The 16,496-nt window shown below is 40.0% G+C and overlaps 2 protein-coding genes across 2 annotated transcripts; one reads left to right on the forward strand and one right to left on the reverse strand.

Annotated features, from left to right (window-relative positions):
• The first annotated feature begins 3,831 nt into the window (after window positions 1-3,831).
• On the forward strand, window positions 3,832-7,532 carry LOC147262807 (uncharacterized). The gene is made up of 3 exons (XM_086202007.1): window positions 3,832-4,015; window positions 4,203-4,771; window positions 6,932-7,532. The coding sequence occupies exons 1-3, from the start codon at window positions 3,990-3,992 to the stop codon at window positions 7,291-7,293; spliced, it is 957 nt and encodes a 318-aa protein (XP_086058133.1). The 5' UTR covers window positions 3,832-3,989; the 3' UTR covers window positions 7,294-7,532.
• Window positions 7,533-9,387: 1,855 nt separating this feature from the next.
• On the reverse strand, window positions 9,388-10,509 carry lepb (leptin b). The gene is made up of 3 exons (XM_086202458.1): window positions 10,471-10,509; window positions 10,231-10,378; window positions 9,388-10,112 (listed from the first exon to the last, which is right to left on the reverse strand). The coding sequence occupies exons 2-3, from the start codon at window positions 10,375-10,377 to the stop codon at window positions 9,795-9,797; spliced, it is 465 nt and encodes a 154-aa protein (XP_086058584.1). The 5' UTR covers window position 10,378; window positions 10,471-10,509; the 3' UTR covers window positions 9,388-9,794.
• Window positions 10,510-16,496: the final 5,987 nt, after the last annotated feature.

Consider the following 16,496-nt stretch of genomic DNA (forward strand, 5'->3'; position numbering starts at 1 on the left):
ATGACTGATTAGGGCTGTTAGATGAAGATCAGCCATGACCTTGACGGACGAATCATCTGCATTTCCTTCAGAGATGCACAGCTCTCACACTTTAGAGTACTCAAAATACAACCTATTATGTGTACTTGTACTTCTCTTTTGTCTTTTATACATTAAAGGAAGAGTTAGGCTGATCCAAATGTTAAATCTGATATATTATCAACATAAAAGACCGAGATAGCAAACGTGGTTGGGATTATTGCTGTACGTAGCAGATTAAACCAAAAAGAGAGACGCGAAAATGCTAAACTGCAGCGTCTGATAATAAATCTTTATATTTCTCATTAGAAGATTATTACCAAACTCAAAATGACAGAACATGATGGTGTTTTTTTTTTTTTAACGGTCGAGTGAGGTGCAGCAGTACCACCTGTAATCACTGACAACATCGGACCTGTGAATCGTCAAGGGATGGAACGTGATTTTCATCCCAACGAGGAGAAAAATTGATGGAAAAATAAAGAGCTCCTCCCACCGATGACAGCCGTCCCACAAAGAAACGACAAAAGCATGGAGTTTTCATTGCGAATCCCAGAGAAAGACGGATGAAAGGCAGACAAAGACGGATGAAAGGAGGAGAGGGGGATATGAGCGCGCTCAGTGTTGTGTCAAGCTTCACGTTGCTTCCTTGTTTGTGGGAACCCTGGTTTGTGTGAAAGTGTCAAACCCAGATAATTAGCACCAAACTCTGCCGTCTCCTTCACGTCTACATTCACTCTCTGTTGTGGCTTTACAACCCACAACTTTTACTCTGTTTTGGTCTGCTTGTTAGCCTCGTTTTTCCGGCTCGTAGGGAGCTGCACCAAATGACGAAGAGCGGGTATACTTCCGTCCCAAGACCAAACCAAAGCTGGAAGGAGAGTGGATATCAGAGATGAATGCTAACATGGCGTCATATTTCCTGATTGTTTGCATGAAGTTCATCAAATATGTGGTCACATTTACAACCTCCTCAGTTACGTTCTACAAACATTCGGAAGGTTTAAACCAGAGCTGTCCGAGACTGGTTCAGTTGCCTGCCAGATGTTATAGATACGTAAAATAAATCCAAATAAAGTAAATATTATCAACATCATTAGTCGTTTCATTACAGATGTCTCAGAATAATTTAATGATGATGAGGATGATAAAGAAAATGAAAACGTGTAAAAATGATAACAATTGATGTTTGGTCCAAATTTGGCCCACATCAGAGCCAGAAGTGCCAAACGCGGCCCAAAGGAGCCCCAAACGAGGCTCAACGCGGTCCAAACGAGGCTCAAATGCGGCCCAAACGAGGCCCAAACACGACTGCTATCTGTACATAAATCTGCTCTGTGCTTTCTTGCGCGGGAAAAATAAACGCTTTTATAAATGTAGGAGCTTTACAATAACAATAATAACTTTTTTTTTTTTACATAATTTTATCAGGTTGGTAAAAAGGCATTTGAAAGGAATTAAGATGAAACCTAAAGAGGCAGAGACGTCGGTACGCTTCGCTCGTCAGACTGACAACATCTTACGAGGTTTTGATGCAGTTGGAGAGTTTGGAAACAACTTCCTTCTAGAACCCAAGACATTACGAGAACGTCTGAACGAGGCCGGTGTGTTTTTGTTAGTGGAGAAACATATTCACCTAATGAAGAGATATGAATTCACTTTACTTGGATATTTCTGCTCATGTTCGGTCCCTGAGGTCAGTCAGGTGGCACATCCTCCACTCCCAGTGTGTGTTTTGCTGAGATTGTGATGTCATCATGAGGAGAAGCACATGCCACTATGGGAAACATGACCGGGAGGAAAAAGGCAGGAAGCTGTAATGGAACATCCACACCCTCATGTGGGTGGACCCCTCCTGCCCAGAGAAGAGAGAGGGTGCATTCTCCCCCTTTCCTCACATCTTTCTGATTGGACAATGAATGTGACAAAGACAGGAAGGGCCGGGGTCTCTGCAGAAGCAATAGGGGGATGGTCTGAGTTCTTGGGGGGGGGGGGGGGGGGGGGGCTAGCTGGAGGAGGAGGAGGAATGCATGGAAAATCAACATGGATGAGGGGGTTGATGGGGAAGATGATGTAAGATGAGGATAAAAGGGTGTGGTCTAGAGCTGTGAGGTAACATGCAGGTCAAAGGTTATGTTTTTGTGGGATGTTTTTTGCCTGACTGAGCCTGAAATACTGATTCTGGATGGCTCTTTTTCTGTCTGTCTGTCTGTCTGTCTGTCTGTCTCTCTGTCTCTCTCCCACACTCACATTTGATTTGCAAAAATTGGGACTAAATACACATTGGCCTGAACTTTCAAAAGACCTGTTTTGAGAGTTGCTGTTAGCATCAAGGCTAAAATAAGCTTTTCATTAGTGTAGCAGCACTGAGACTTTATCATGACAGTCAGGATAGAAATGTGTGTGTGTGTGTGTGTGAGTGTGTTTACTAAGAGGAGGTGCAAATGAGTGCAGAAAAATAAGGGGAAGAGAGCGAGCGAGAGAGAGAGAGAGAGAGAGAGAGATGTGATGACCTCCATCTTCCTCTGCTGTGAGGGAGAGGGGAAGATCTGATCAGGTGTGTGACAGTCACCTATGCTTCACGCTACCATGGCAACCACTTCTCACTTTTTTTTTTTTTTTTTTTTTACAGCCTGGCACTTTGTAGAATTGCATTTAAGAAAAAAAAAAGTACTGTGAAAATCATAGTGTCATATTAATATGCAGCGTGATTTGTTAATGAAAGTAGCAAAAATTAGTTTAAAATTATCGTTAAAATGAAGAAACATCATGGAGTACAGGACTCAGGTTTCAGTCCACACGAATTGCTTGAAAATATTTCTTGAGCTGCCCACGATGCGATGTGATGCTAGGACACAGATTCACTTTGTCAACGCAACAAAACCCCTTTTAATATCTCTTAACTTAAGCTTATTGCTTATTGAAATCAAATTAATTTTTTGACAATTGTGGTCAAGCTCAGCATTTATGTTGATGTTTTTTGGTTGATCTTATTTTTTTTAGGGTGTTTTTTATTTTATTCTCATTACTTTCTTCACAGTCGCTTGGATAGAAATTAAGATTTTTATTATCATTATATAAAATTAAAATGGTTTGTCTATTTTATTTTATGCTTCTCATATTATATATTATTATTATTATTGCTACTACTACTATTATCATTATTTATGTTATTTGTGGTGTTGTTGGCACTGTTTGTTATGATTATTGCTAACATACCAACAGTGGAAATTAAGAAACATTAAACACTTTTGGATTTTGAGTCGAATTAAAGCTTTAATGATGAAAAACAACGAACTCAAGAGAAAAAAAAAGAAAATGAAAATCAATTCTATTAAATTCACAAAAAGAAAATAATTAAATTGATAAGGAAACATTCCATCTTCAGGGGCCTTTAAGAATAACATTTATCACTTCATCCACCTCCTAATAAATAAATAAATAAATAATAAATGGATAAAGAAATTAAAAAAAAATCCAACCTGAACCGTGTGTTTGACTCTGGCTCCATCTAGTGGCAGTAGGAGATATCGCAGTTTCTTGGCGCCAAACAAACAGACATCAATGACCTTCTAATGTTTCCATTAATAGTTGAAGTGGCGGGTCACGTGAGTCACAACTTCTTCCACCAGCTGCTCCAACAGGGGAAAGTTGTTCAAGCCCGAGTCGAGCGGATGGATACATTTACTCCCTGACGTGGTTCTCAGTCTGTTGTTATTCGTGACATCATCATTATTATGATTACTAATATTATTGCTGCTTATTATTTAGCTCCAATTCCTGTATGTGTCATATTATACAGGTACGCGTGCGCGGTACGTCCTCTCTCGCGGGAGCGCGCAACGGAGCGTTCACTTGACTGCGGAAGTGCGGTGCGCAGCGGAGACGCCGGCTCGTTCCCACAGCTGCGGCGTTTCTCCTCTGGATCTGGGTTGGGGTCTGTTAGAGCCACGACCACCGAAGAACGTACAATGGGAAATCTACCGACCAACACGGGGTAAAAAAAAAAAAAAAAGAACCAACATTTTGTTTTGGTACAGCTTTGTGGTGTGTTAGAGATTAGGGAATATAGGTCAGAGTAATGCCATGCTAATCCATATGAAATGAGGGATTTTAATCCCTCACATTATTTGTAAACAATGTCTCCATAGTGATGTTTGGTGATGTTTCCTCCTCCTCTCCAGCCTCTTCACAACCGAGACCTCCAGGTCTGAGCGAGGCAGGTTCCTGTCCAGGAAGATCCGCAGGGGAATGACTTATTATTACGGGGTCTCAGATGCAGACCAGCAGAGTCCCTTCAAAGACCCTCCAGCAGCTCCCCACCCCTCAACCCCTCCGCACTCTCCTTCCTCTCCCTTGCTTCAGCACACACCTGCATCTTCCCAATCAGACACCCGTCCAGTCCTCCTCTTCCTCTCGTGGCTCGGCGCCCACCCATCAGTGGTGTCCAAATACACAGACATGTACCTGGAGCGCGGCGTGGATGTGCTCCTTGTCCAGAGCAATGTCATGCACTTCCTGTGGCCTCGGTGGGGGCTCGAATACGGTTCAGAGGTTTTACAGGTGCTGGAGGAGCCTCAGTTCTCCTGTCGGCCCCTGTTGGTTTACGCCTCCTCCATCGGCGGCTACACTTTCACCCAGATACTCACCCACATCTCCCAGGAACAGGAACAACATGCAGGCTTGGCCCAGAGAGTTCGAGGTCACATCTATGACAGCTTGGTGGCTGGAACTCTGGAACACATGGCCATAGGTGAGCGAGAGAGAGATGCAGGCGGCCGCCGGGGCTCAGCTTACTTTTGTGTGTCAGATCTTTAAATAATGAATCCACCAGATGACCCACTGCTCCATTTTGGCCCGAATCCAGGAATTCATCACGGCAGCTTGTTGTCAACATGCCTGTGGAGCGTGTCAACTTTTCCCGTGTTCACCACCCGAGCAGCATTCCTGAAAGTTGAGCGATTGTTATTGCGTGCCCAAGTTGCATCCGCTGAAATGGGTTCTCTGAACTTTGTTTGGAAGGAAAAAATAATTTGAATATTTTGTATTCATTTAGAATTCATCACACGAAAGAGCATTTAAGCCACAGCGCCGCAATTTGTAGAAAACTCCGGAATTTACAGAAAACACAATTAAACAGTAAAATGAATTTTAATCACAAAACAACAGCAAAACTATCCTCTTCTCAACCCAATTTAGTTGTACTAAAACTTCCTCTGCAAAATTAGGAATGATATATAGCTAAAAAGGTTTTTAAAAAAGGTCAAATGCGTTTATTTATTTACCTATTTATTCATTTTTCTGACAGTGCTGCAAAGGCGAGATCTAATGTTGCAGCTGCGACCGTCAGTTGGCTCACACCTTCAGTGTGTCGCGCTTCCGGGAATTAAAATACGATCAGACAGATAAAAGCGTCCTTGTGGAATTATATTGTAGACCTCAAATTTGACAAACAGAGGAATAATTACAAAAGAGGACAAGGTAATATACAAAATAATTTACATTTCAGAAAAAGTGCTTGAGTTCAAAGCCAGAATGATGACTTTTAACTCTGAATAATGACTTTAAATACAAAATTAGAACATTAATCTCAAAATTAGGATTTTAATATCGCAAGCAGGACTTTAATATAGAAAAGTAATGCTTTTTTATACAAAATTCACAAGTTTAAACATATTTATGAAATTCAAGTAATCTGAATTGATTTGGGTAACCTCTCTCACTTCAGCCTCTGTCACTTTCAACTCAGACCTCAAAAACTGACTTTAATCTCATCTCTTTAATATTAATTCAGGACTCGAAGAGAAAAGGAGCGTCAACCGCGAGTTTGGTTTCAAATAAACTTTTTGGCAACTTTAAAAAAAAAATTCCTGGAAAAAAAAACAAAGGAAAATTCCCACGTTGACCTACTTCTCATCTGTAAAACAAAATAAAACACTAACACTAAAACTATCACTATCACTAATCCTAGCACTAAAACTAACACTAACACTAGCACTAAAACTAACATTAACCCTAGCACTAACATTAACCCTAGCACTAACACTAACACTAGCACTAAAACTAACATTAACCCTAGCACTAACATTAACCCTAGCACTAACACTAACACTAGCACTAAAACTAACATTAACCCTAGCACTAACATTAACCCTAGCACTAACATTAACCCTAGCACTAACACTAACACTAGCACTAAAACTAACATTAACCCTAGCACTAACATTAACCCTAGCACTAACACTAACACTAGCACTAAAACTAACATTAACCCTAGCACTAACATTAACCCTAGCACTAACATTAACCCTAGCACTAACACTAACACTAGCACTAAAACTAACATTAACCCTAGCACTAACATTAACCCTAGCACTAACACTAGCACTAAAACTAACATTAACCCTAGCACTAACATTAACCCTAGCACTAACATTAACCCTAGCACTAACACTAACCCTAGCACTAAAACTAACACTAACCCTAGCACTATCACTAAGACTAACCCTAGCACTAAAACTAACACGAACATTAACCCTGACACTAACACTAAACCTAGCACTAACCCTAACACGAACACTAACACAAGCACTCACACTCACACTAACCCTAACACTAACACAAGCACTAACACTAACCCTAGCCCTAACACTAACCCTAGCACTAACACTAACACTAACCCTAGCACTAACACTAACACTAACACTAAACCTAGCACTAACCCTAACATGAACACTTACACTAACACTAACCCTAGCACTAACACTAACACTAAACCTAGCACTAACCCTAGCACTAACCCTAACTCTAACACTAACATGGGGTGCTGGGGCCACATTTGTCCGCCTGTTTTACGGCCTACAGTTTTGTGTAACCTATGTAATGGAGCTCTGTGCCATCTGTTTTTGTTCAGGTCTCGCTAAAACCCTGCTGCCACGTCTGGAGGCCCTGGTTAAAAACCTGGCCATGTTCTACTTCTGGCTCTTCAAGTCCAGCACAGCGGACTACTACAACCACAGCATCCACGTCTTCAACAACAGCCCCATCACTGCGCCCGCCCTATTCTTCTTCTGTGAAAACGACGCCCTGTGCGACCCGGCTGCCATCGAGAACACCATCGAATGCTGGAGGGAAAGGGGCGTGGCCGTGCAGAGCAGAAAATGGAAGGAGTCGATACACGCGGCTCACATGCGGTGTCACCCCGAAGACTATCACTCCACACTGGAGAGATTCTTGAACACGCTCCCTTTTACTGCCCTCCAAACAAGAATTTAAACTCTCGCTTATAATTTTCTCTTGCAGTTTTTGCATGATTCACAAATATTCTCAAAAAAAAAACCCCAAAAACATCATTTTCATTTTAATCAAAAGTTTCTTGTTGAAGTTCAAAATATGCACTATTTAATCAGAATGAACAATGACATCACAGGAAGTGTTGCTTCATAAACGGTTGGTTGGTTTAAAACACGTATTTCCGAAATAAAACTAAAAAATGTGAACAAGAGCCGCTTCACTTCTTTCTTTTAAAAAGTACCTTATAATGTATAAATGTTGATAAATAAGAATGATATTGTACCTTTTTTGGATACACAATGATGATTTTGTTTTATTAAAAAAAAAAAGGCACGGAAAATTAGCAAATACCGATTCATCTACTTTCTCGATTGTTATTGTCAATATTCACCATAGGTATCGTTTATCTGCTGACACGGAGGAACGTTCATTCAAAGATGCAGTTCATGACTTCATATCAAAACAAAAGAGAGGAAAAAAGTGGTAAATTATGTCAGACCTTGTTATCGTCCCAGGAGGTCACTAGCGGTGCGTCCTCGTAAGAGAAAATGTAAAATAAAAATTAAAAAAAATCAAGTATCTGACAACATTATGATTTACGCTCAAGTCTGCCGTCGCTTCTTTCCTTCCGTATCGGCAGGCACGCGCGATGTAAGAGGTCAGAAAGAACCTCGACGGCCGATGAGAGTTCCTGCACCAGCGAGGGAGACGCAAACAAATCAGGGAGCTGTCAGATGAGACAGAGAAAAGTCAAGGTGATACTGGGACGTGAAATCACACGGAATATGAAAATGATAGAACAGCGTTCAGAGGCCGGGTTGTCGATTCAAACCGATTTGAGTGTTCATTTGTGTGAGGGGTGCTGTGGGCTGATCAAATCACACACGCGCATCGAGACCAAACAAGAGACCTCCGCGTTCCTCCCACCAGCATTCCTGACTACACACGCGTGTGCTCGCACATACATGCGCAAGAAAAGAAAGAAAAAAAAGCCAAAGCATACACATACACGCACGTGTATACACAAACATAAACATTTATGCACATATGTACACATCCATGCACAAATGTACAGGACTACAATCGGAATGAGTTGTCTGCTAAATCTGGTGCGTCCATCTTTTTGTACCCTGAAAATAATCAATGTACACGTTTACACTGTCCCTCTGCAAGTGAATTCATCTGAATTTAAGGTGCGCAATTTGGAAATGTTAGCGCTCCGCCTGGTGTTATGAGCAGGGCGGCACAACTGCTGACGCATCATTAAAATGCTGGATGGTCGACACAGTTTTTCCCACTTTATTCGCCAACGTAGCGTCAGATTTGGGATTGTTATTTTTGTTATAATCTCAGTTTTTTTCACACAGCGGGAGGGTTGAATGGAGGAGCTACACATCTCTCTCACACACACACACACACACACACACACACACACACACACACACACACATTGACGGGGACAAAGTGGAAATGAATGATTTGAGCTGTATTTCTGACTCATTGTTTTAGCAGCAGCCTCATCCGTGACACGTAATCTTTTATCCTATGAAACCTCATCAACAACGACGATGCTCCAGGGTTCTGTTGCTCAGAGTAGTATTTGAAACCACGCTACAGGTAAAAATACTGCCACTACAGCGGGGCCTCCGGAGCGCCAGATGGGAGTTTGGAGTCACCCTGTTTTCCTCTGTTCAGTCATGACTCACGAGAATTACACTTTCGCTCTCGTTTGAGTCGTTTAAAACTTAGGAAATGACTCCAAATCTTTGGGGGGAAAAAAAAAAGGTAAAACCTTTTATTTCAGATTTTTTCAGCTCCTCTTTTGCAGCCTAAAGTTACACAAAACTCACAGATTACACTTAAATCCAGTGATTCTTATTATGATTTGTTTCTAACACCTTTGACATTTATTAATCAAATCAAATCTTCATATTTTAGAACATTTTTACAGCAAACTCTGAAATTGAAATTGTACTACAGTGCAGTTTTTCCAAAGCAGGACTCAAATAATTTCACTTTGTCCCACCAGAACCCTAAAAAGCCAAACAGAAACCAAAGGACTGACTTTGAAAGTGTTTTTATTGACACATTTAACATCCAAACGCTTAATATTTCAGCTTCCGTCCATGTTTACAAGCTTAGTGCCTGCTTAAAGCTTATAATCAAATAGCTTTAGCGTACTTCCAGAGTTTTCCATACATTTCAAACATTAAAAATTGCACCGTCACACTTAAATTTTTAAACACGATGTAATATATATGTATAAATGTATAATATATATATATTTCTCTGTATGTTGGTAGTCATACAATATCAAAAATATCAAATGTGGTTAAAATATTGTAAAAAATAATGTATTTCTGCATCTCATGTCATTATTTTGACTCTACGTGGAGGAAGTGGCAGAAACTCTGTGCTGGTTACACTGCTGAGAGCTACATTGTGCAAATAAGCTTCGTTAGGGTGAGAGGCGCTACTCTACCTCAGCAGACCTTCAGTTTGTCCTTGTTGAGGAGGAACTTCTGCAGGTACTTCTGCACCTTCGTTAGCGTTTGGTGGAGGTAGCTGTCCGGGAACAAAGTATCGATGGCTTCTGCTCTTGTTTCAGAGATGTGACACTCGGTTATCTGAGCGAGGAAGCGTACGCGTCCCTCCAAACTGGAGACGTCAGCCCTGATCTGACTGAGAGGCTCCGTGAAGGGACCCTGCAGCTCATTATCCAGAAGTCCGAGGTCACGGGTGATAGAAGTTAGTCCCTCAACGGAAGGAACGCTGACTTCTATCAAGGGAGCCGCAGGCAACTGAGGAAAAGAAGATGAAGGCTGTAGGTTTAGATGTCTCCACCTTGGTGTTCTGCTGGAAGTGTGACACAGCATGCAGTCACGTTCCGACGCTGAGACGCTGCCTGAACATGCATACCTTTGTTCTGAGTTTGTCAATGTGAACCAGAGTTAACTTGGCTATGTTTGTGATGTTGTGAATCGTGTTTCTGATCTCTCCCGTGTCTCCCTTGGTGGTGCAACCAGGAGCCACCAAAACGCAGACGAGGAGCAGAGGGGTGTACATCCTGGAGGAAATAACAAACCAAAACAATAAATACTCCAGTTCTTCATTTCATCTGTACATGGATGTATATTTGCGCAAAAATGGTCGTCTTACCTGCGTGTTTTGTGGCTGCGCACCAGTTGAACCGAGTGACAAAAGTGACAGAAATGTCTTTCCGCAGGTTTTCCCCATTTAAATAGTCAGCTGAGGGTCCTTCCCCTCCTCTCTACCCCCCCAGCAACCACCACCAACCCCCCCCCCTCCCCCCTGCTCCCCCCCAACCATCCAGATTTCAAACCTGAATCTGACCCTTAAAGGTCAAATCATCAAAATGTTCTGATAATGAGGGACATTCATTATTATCTCTCTGACTCAGGCATTTCCCAGCATAGTTTTCCTGTGAGATGTTTTCAGTTGCTACATGCGGAGGATTATCATTATTATTATCATCATCGTTATGATTATTATTATCGTTATTATTGTGCTTTTATTTTGGTGGCACAGTTTCAGCTTTTTTTTAAACGCTGGAAAATGTGAAGGTAGCTGGCGTCGCAAACGGGGGAAGCACACATAGAAACAACAACAACAAACCATAAAACATAGATGGGGGTTTTTGTAAGATGGAGGAAAAACAAAAACACGTAGATGTAAATTTGATAGGTAAGCTTTTTTTTTTTTTTTTTTGCATTTCAGAATAAAACCGGTGACTCGTCCTTTTTCTTTGAATTATTATTTCATCTTATCATTTGGGCGACAATGAGTTAACAAATGGAACAATAATAACTACAGTTGTCGTGTTTTTTTACAAGACTTGAGGCTTTTTTTTTAAACTCTTGTGTATAATTACCGTATTTGTAAAGATGAACACGTAGTACATTTTACTGCATCAGAAAACTAGTGTTACTAATGTTTAATTTGATGAGAAGTGTAGACAAAATTTCAATATTTCGAAGCTTTCTACTGGTTGGATGTTGTATTTATTTTTACAAAAAAGACGCCTCCCCACATAAAAGGTGTCATTGTTAGTTTTAAAACTTCTCAAGTCACCTTGACTTTGTTGTTGCTGTTGTTATTTTTAGTGTCTCTTTAGCAGAGGTGAGGCAGGGCGAGAGCTGGGCTTCGAACCATCGACCGCTGCTTTCACAAGGTCGCTTTCAAAACTAAAAATTAAACTCGAGCAAACAGGTATTTATCGGTAAACTTTTTTTAAAAGTATTTTTTGGAAAAAACAAAACAAAAACAACCCAACAACTTCATGTAGACTTTGACAATATCCTTGTTTAAATAAAATTTGACCAAGTTAAATTCACTCCATATTTTTACAGAAAAAAAAAATATAATAAAGGTTTACAGAAATCTTTACATTACCACTGATCAAAGCAGATAGATTAAACTAAGGTTGCTGCAATGATGGGACCAGGGGAAATTCCATTAGGTACACTTTTAATTTCATAACCTTTTTTTTTTCCAGACCCGTGGGTGGGCACGTGTGTAGACCCGTGGGTGGACACGTGTGTAGACCCGTGGGTGGACCCGAGGGGTTTAGAAGGAGCGCCGGCTACTTTATTAGCTTTATAAGTTCGATCTTTGTACAGTCCGTGAAACTGCTGCTGAATGGAGCATGAAAGAGGCATTCAATTAAAAAAAGTAATTTCAGAAAAATGACTCAGTTTTAGACTGTATAGATGACCCCACAGAAGTGAAGCCAATGGTGAAATATTGTCATTGTTTTTCTCAAATGGCCCCTAAGGGGGCGACTCCACTCGCCGCAGGAAAAAAAAAAAAAAAAAGAAGAAAAATCCCTGAATTATTAAGATGAGTTTTCAGGGAATTAAAGGTATTTTGTGACATTTAAAAAAAAAAAATTAAAAACATACTTCTTTTTTTTTTTTTAAAGATGGCAATGCACGCGAGCTCCAGCAGCTCTCCGCTCTCTTCTTTAGTTTCTTGTCGTTTCTGTTGAATGCGTGAATGTCTTGAAGTGATCGGGAACAGTTTCAGTTGATTTGTGCGATGACGAGAAAGCTCTCTTATTCTCATCTTCCCGATTTAAAAAAAAAAAAACAGTTTTTTTTTTTTTAAGGAAAAGATATTAGTAACAAAAACAGAGCTCCTCCAATGAAGAAAATCAAGGGACGCTTTTTTTTTCCCCCCATACAGGCTTCCATAGAAAATGTCCTAAGTAAAATGAACAAGTTTATGTTCTCGGGAGCCAGTTTCACCGCTTTCACACTCAAATAGATGATAATTCAGGAAATGCCTCACGCTACCTTATACATGTGTGTGTGTGTGTGTGTGTGTGTGTGTGTCTTTTTCCACAGGCGCCTCTACTTGCTCACGCTAATCCAACTGACCCGCAGTAGAAAAAAAAAACAACACAGAAAACACTAAAGGAGTAAAGAAAACGGAGTGTCAGTGTTTCGTGGGCCCGGATTTTACTTCAAAACTCCATCAAAATACACAGACCCACGAAGAGAGGGCTGTAATTCCAGCCTCGTCCCCTCAGGAGTTCCAATCTACCCCTGCGTTTACTTTAAACTACTAAAAGACAAACACAGAAGGAACCTAACCAGTCCAGAGAATCAACAGCATTAGGCAGAACACCGGTTTTCTGTTTAGGTTGAGAGGGGCAACTCGCGGCGTTTTAAACACTGGGGTTTTTTTTTTTTTTTTCCTCGCCCGGAGCTGAAGAAAACATTCAGCACGGTTGAGCGTTCCTGATGACTTTCATTCCTGGTAGACGTTGCAACGCATTTGGAAAAGCAACCTTTGTTTTAGCAGCTCTGAACGAAAACAACAACAACAACAACAAAAGTTTCAAGAGCAAAGAGATTTAGTTTTTTTTTTTTTAATGTTTCGTTAAATTTACACATGGAGTGACTCAGTGCTTCCCTTGTATCATAAGTGAAAGAAAAAAAATGGTTGCAAGAAAAAAAAAATGCAACGTGACTCTGTAACTTTTGTGAGATCATGCAACAGTTTCACTTTTGCAAAACGTAGGATTTTCCCCCAAAACTTTTTTTTTTTTTTTCCACAAAATGAGCGTGCGTTTATATGGAAGTGCCCAAAAAAAAAAGTTGAGTCAAGTTCTGACATGCAGATCAATATTTTTGCGATCGGGACATTTTTAAATCGATCACCAATCAATGGTGACTTTATTTAGCTTAGGGAAAAGTAAGCAGGGGCACCAAAAGAGTTCAACTTCAGCTGTAAGGGATGAGCCTCGCTGTCCTGTCAGTGCTCCTTCATGTCCGACAACAGAGTGACGCACATGGAAACACTTGGCCTCTGAAGAACATGATAGGACCAAGCCAAAGTAGAGAAGAAAAAAAATATCATACTGGAATGTTTGCTTTAGTCAATTCCAGTAAGTCCCCCCCCCTTCTCGCTGCACCAATGGTATAGTCTAGACAATGACTCGACAGTACGGGAAATAGTTGGGGTGTTTAAAACTTGACTTGTACGACTTCCAAATGATCTGATGTCATCGACTCATTCACCTAAAAGTTCAGATCTGTTCTGACAAAGCTGCCAAAGCCCACCAACGAAGAAGAAATCAGGCTCCAATCTCTTAATTTGTCACTTTTCAATTTCAAGAACTCCTTTCTCTCCCTTGCATTCATCACAACTGTACGTGTATTCAGATTCCGTGTTTAAACACCCAGTATCTCGTTTATCTTGATCAAATAAAAAAAGAAAAAGAAAAAGAAAAAGAAAAAGTTTGATGTCTTGAAGCAACGTGGGATCATGGGAGTTGTTGTCTTCACTGTCAAACAGCCACCACTGCAGGTGAGGAGGCTCAGCTAGAAATCGCATTGTATTACACTTTTATTCACGTCGTTTTTGGTTTTTTTTCTCATCAAGTTACATTAATTCACATTTCTAACAGTGTCAAGTTATGATAACTTGATAACTTCTTAATCGAGCCGCCAATTAAACGACTGCTAGATCAAAGCTGCTTGAACTACCGCGACTGTGACTGAAACCAACAACAACAAAAAATAATAAAAAAAATAACGATGATAACAATGTACTTGAGTTGAATAAAATGAGACGAAGTGCTTTTAAAAACATTTTAATTTAAGTTTAAAATAAATCAAATCAAGGAGGGGAATTAAATTCTCTTGTCGAGCAGCACCGTCGGAAAAAATAGGAGCTTGAAAAAGTAATCGTAGTCAACAAGTTGAAACACATTTGGGATGATATAAGCACATAACCACTGAATATGTAATCTTTATGGGCAGAAATGCTGCATATGAAAAGTTTAATATCTCTTTTTTCCACTGAGGAGCTTTTTGTCATCGTAGAAAATGTGTTCTAAGAGGTTCCGAGGTTCCACCTGCGTGAATGAATCCAGTGCTGAAGTCCACACATGAACATCCGTACCTCCAAAAACCTGGAGCGTCGTTGCAGCGTCAAACGTCACGCGGTCAAACTGCCAAACGGGAAGCAACAACACATTTCTGACGGGGAAAGGACTCCAAACTGGTTTTGATCGATTCAAAGAAAACGCTGACAACATCTTTGTTTTTGCAAACTCAGGTTTAAGTTGTGTTTTCACAAATTGGCAGTCTTAATCCAGAATCGTTTCGTTTTCTCCCGTTAGCGTGATGGCGTTGCGTTTGACCTTTCTCTCTGCATCGTGGGAGCATTTCTTTTTGTTTTTTTCCCCCTTATTCAGGTGCGTCGCTGCTTTTTCAGATCTGATGAAAAACATCTTCCCGAATTTCCACTGTTCATGTTTCCACTAAATCCCTTTTTTTTTGTTTTTTGGCCTGGATACAATCATCAGAGTGTGTTGCCCGTCCCACCAGCAGCATGACTGACTGGAACAAGATTAATTATCTGCTGAGTCAACTCGCATCAGTTTTATGAGTTAAGCGCAAATCCTTGGCAGTGCTTGGAAAAGACAGAGAACCAAAACACAGACCAAAACTTCAGAGGGCAAAAGGCCAAGAGAAAGAAACTTGCCCTCACATAGCTGAGGCATTGGATTATCCCTTTTACCGTAACTTTGGTGGGGGAACGTCATGGAAGAGGAGGGTACATTTTTATAATTTTAACCTGCTGTTAAGCTATCCTGTTTCCAGCTGGGGAACAGTGAAAACCTTACAGGAACATTTTTAATTATTTGATGTTCTCTTCACTGTTTTTTTTGTGTGATGGAAGTGTGGTTGTAGTTCTTGAAACATCCTCTGGAGGGCTTTCCTCACCCAAAGATTTGATTGGGTTGAGTTGCTCCACAGCAAAAGCCACCTTTCTATACTAGTCTCCTTTTTTTTTTTTTTTTTTTAATAAAAAGAATCAAAGATGAAATAAAATATTTTAGTTGTCTTTTATGTCCTTAAATATTGATGAGTTTTTATATTGGCTTTTACTTTTCTAAACAATTGCTTGCAATTTTTTTTTTTAAATGTTCAATTGTGTTTTTGCCATCGCAACTCTGTTTCATTTGATGAGTTCATGTTGTATCTGTGGTAATCTTGAATTTATCCTTACTATTCTTTACTATTATTTTCTAGTTAAAAAAAAAAAAAATATATTTGGTCTCCTTTCTGAAAAATCACATCTGTAGAGTAACTGAAGGCACACATAAAAAACATCTTGTTTAAAAAAAGTCACATACAGTGATAGCAATAACCATACTTAAAGAATATATTTTAACACTTTTGGCAAGTAATTATACACAAAACATGCCTAAATAAAGAAAAAACACAGAGATAAAGATATACATAAAAGGATTTTAAAAAAGCCTTATCTTATTTTTAGCTCTTACCAAAATTGTTCTTAGAGAGGAAAAGGTTCCCACTCATGCTAACGTTTAATAAACGCCCAATAAATACATTCCACCAGAGATAGCTCGTTTACATCTATAGTCCCAATAGTATAATAAACAATATAAAAATACATTATAAGAGTAATCACAATGACGTCACGGAATTTCCTCACATTGAAGCTAACGCAAAAACCTGCATTTTCTCTCTTATAAGTACTTCTAATGTCCTCAGAACTATCAAGATTTAAAGTTTTTAATAAAAATAATTATACTGTACTTATCACTTTATATCGTCTCCTGCCTGAATTCCACAAGCGGGGCAAAAGTGCACAAGTGCTGCACCTCCCTGTCTGATGGCATGGAT

Source organism: Aulostomus chinensis, chromosome 4, assembly GCF_037954235.1.
Source record: "Aulostomus chinensis isolate RoL2024-O1b breed Wild chromosome 4, RoL_Achi_v1.0, whole genome shotgun sequence".
In the NCBI taxonomy this organism is placed as follows: domain Eukaryota; kingdom Metazoa; phylum Chordata; class Actinopteri; order Syngnathiformes; family Aulostomidae; genus Aulostomus; species Aulostomus chinensis.

Bases quoted from the DNA above. Each gene is read 5' to 3' on its own strand.
- lepb (XM_086202458.1), bottom strand. From the start codon at position 10,377: ATGTACACCCCTCTGCTCCTCGTCTGCGTTTTGGTGGCTCCTGGTTGC. The intron at 10,113-10,230 runs GTATGCATGTTC...TCTTTTCCTCAG, and splicing joins TTGACAAACTCAGAACAAAG to TTGCCTGCGGCTCCCTTGAT.
- LOC147262807 (XM_086202007.1), top strand. From the start codon at position 3,990: ATGGGAAATCTACCGACCAACACGGG. The intron at 4,016-4,202 runs GTAAAAAAAAAA...CCTCCTCTCCAG, and splicing joins AATCTACCGACCAACACGGG to CCTCTTCACAACCGAGACCT. The intron at 4,772-6,931 runs GTGAGCGAGAGA...GTTTTTGTTCAG, and splicing joins TCTGGAACACATGGCCATAG to GTCTCGCTAAAACCCTGCTG.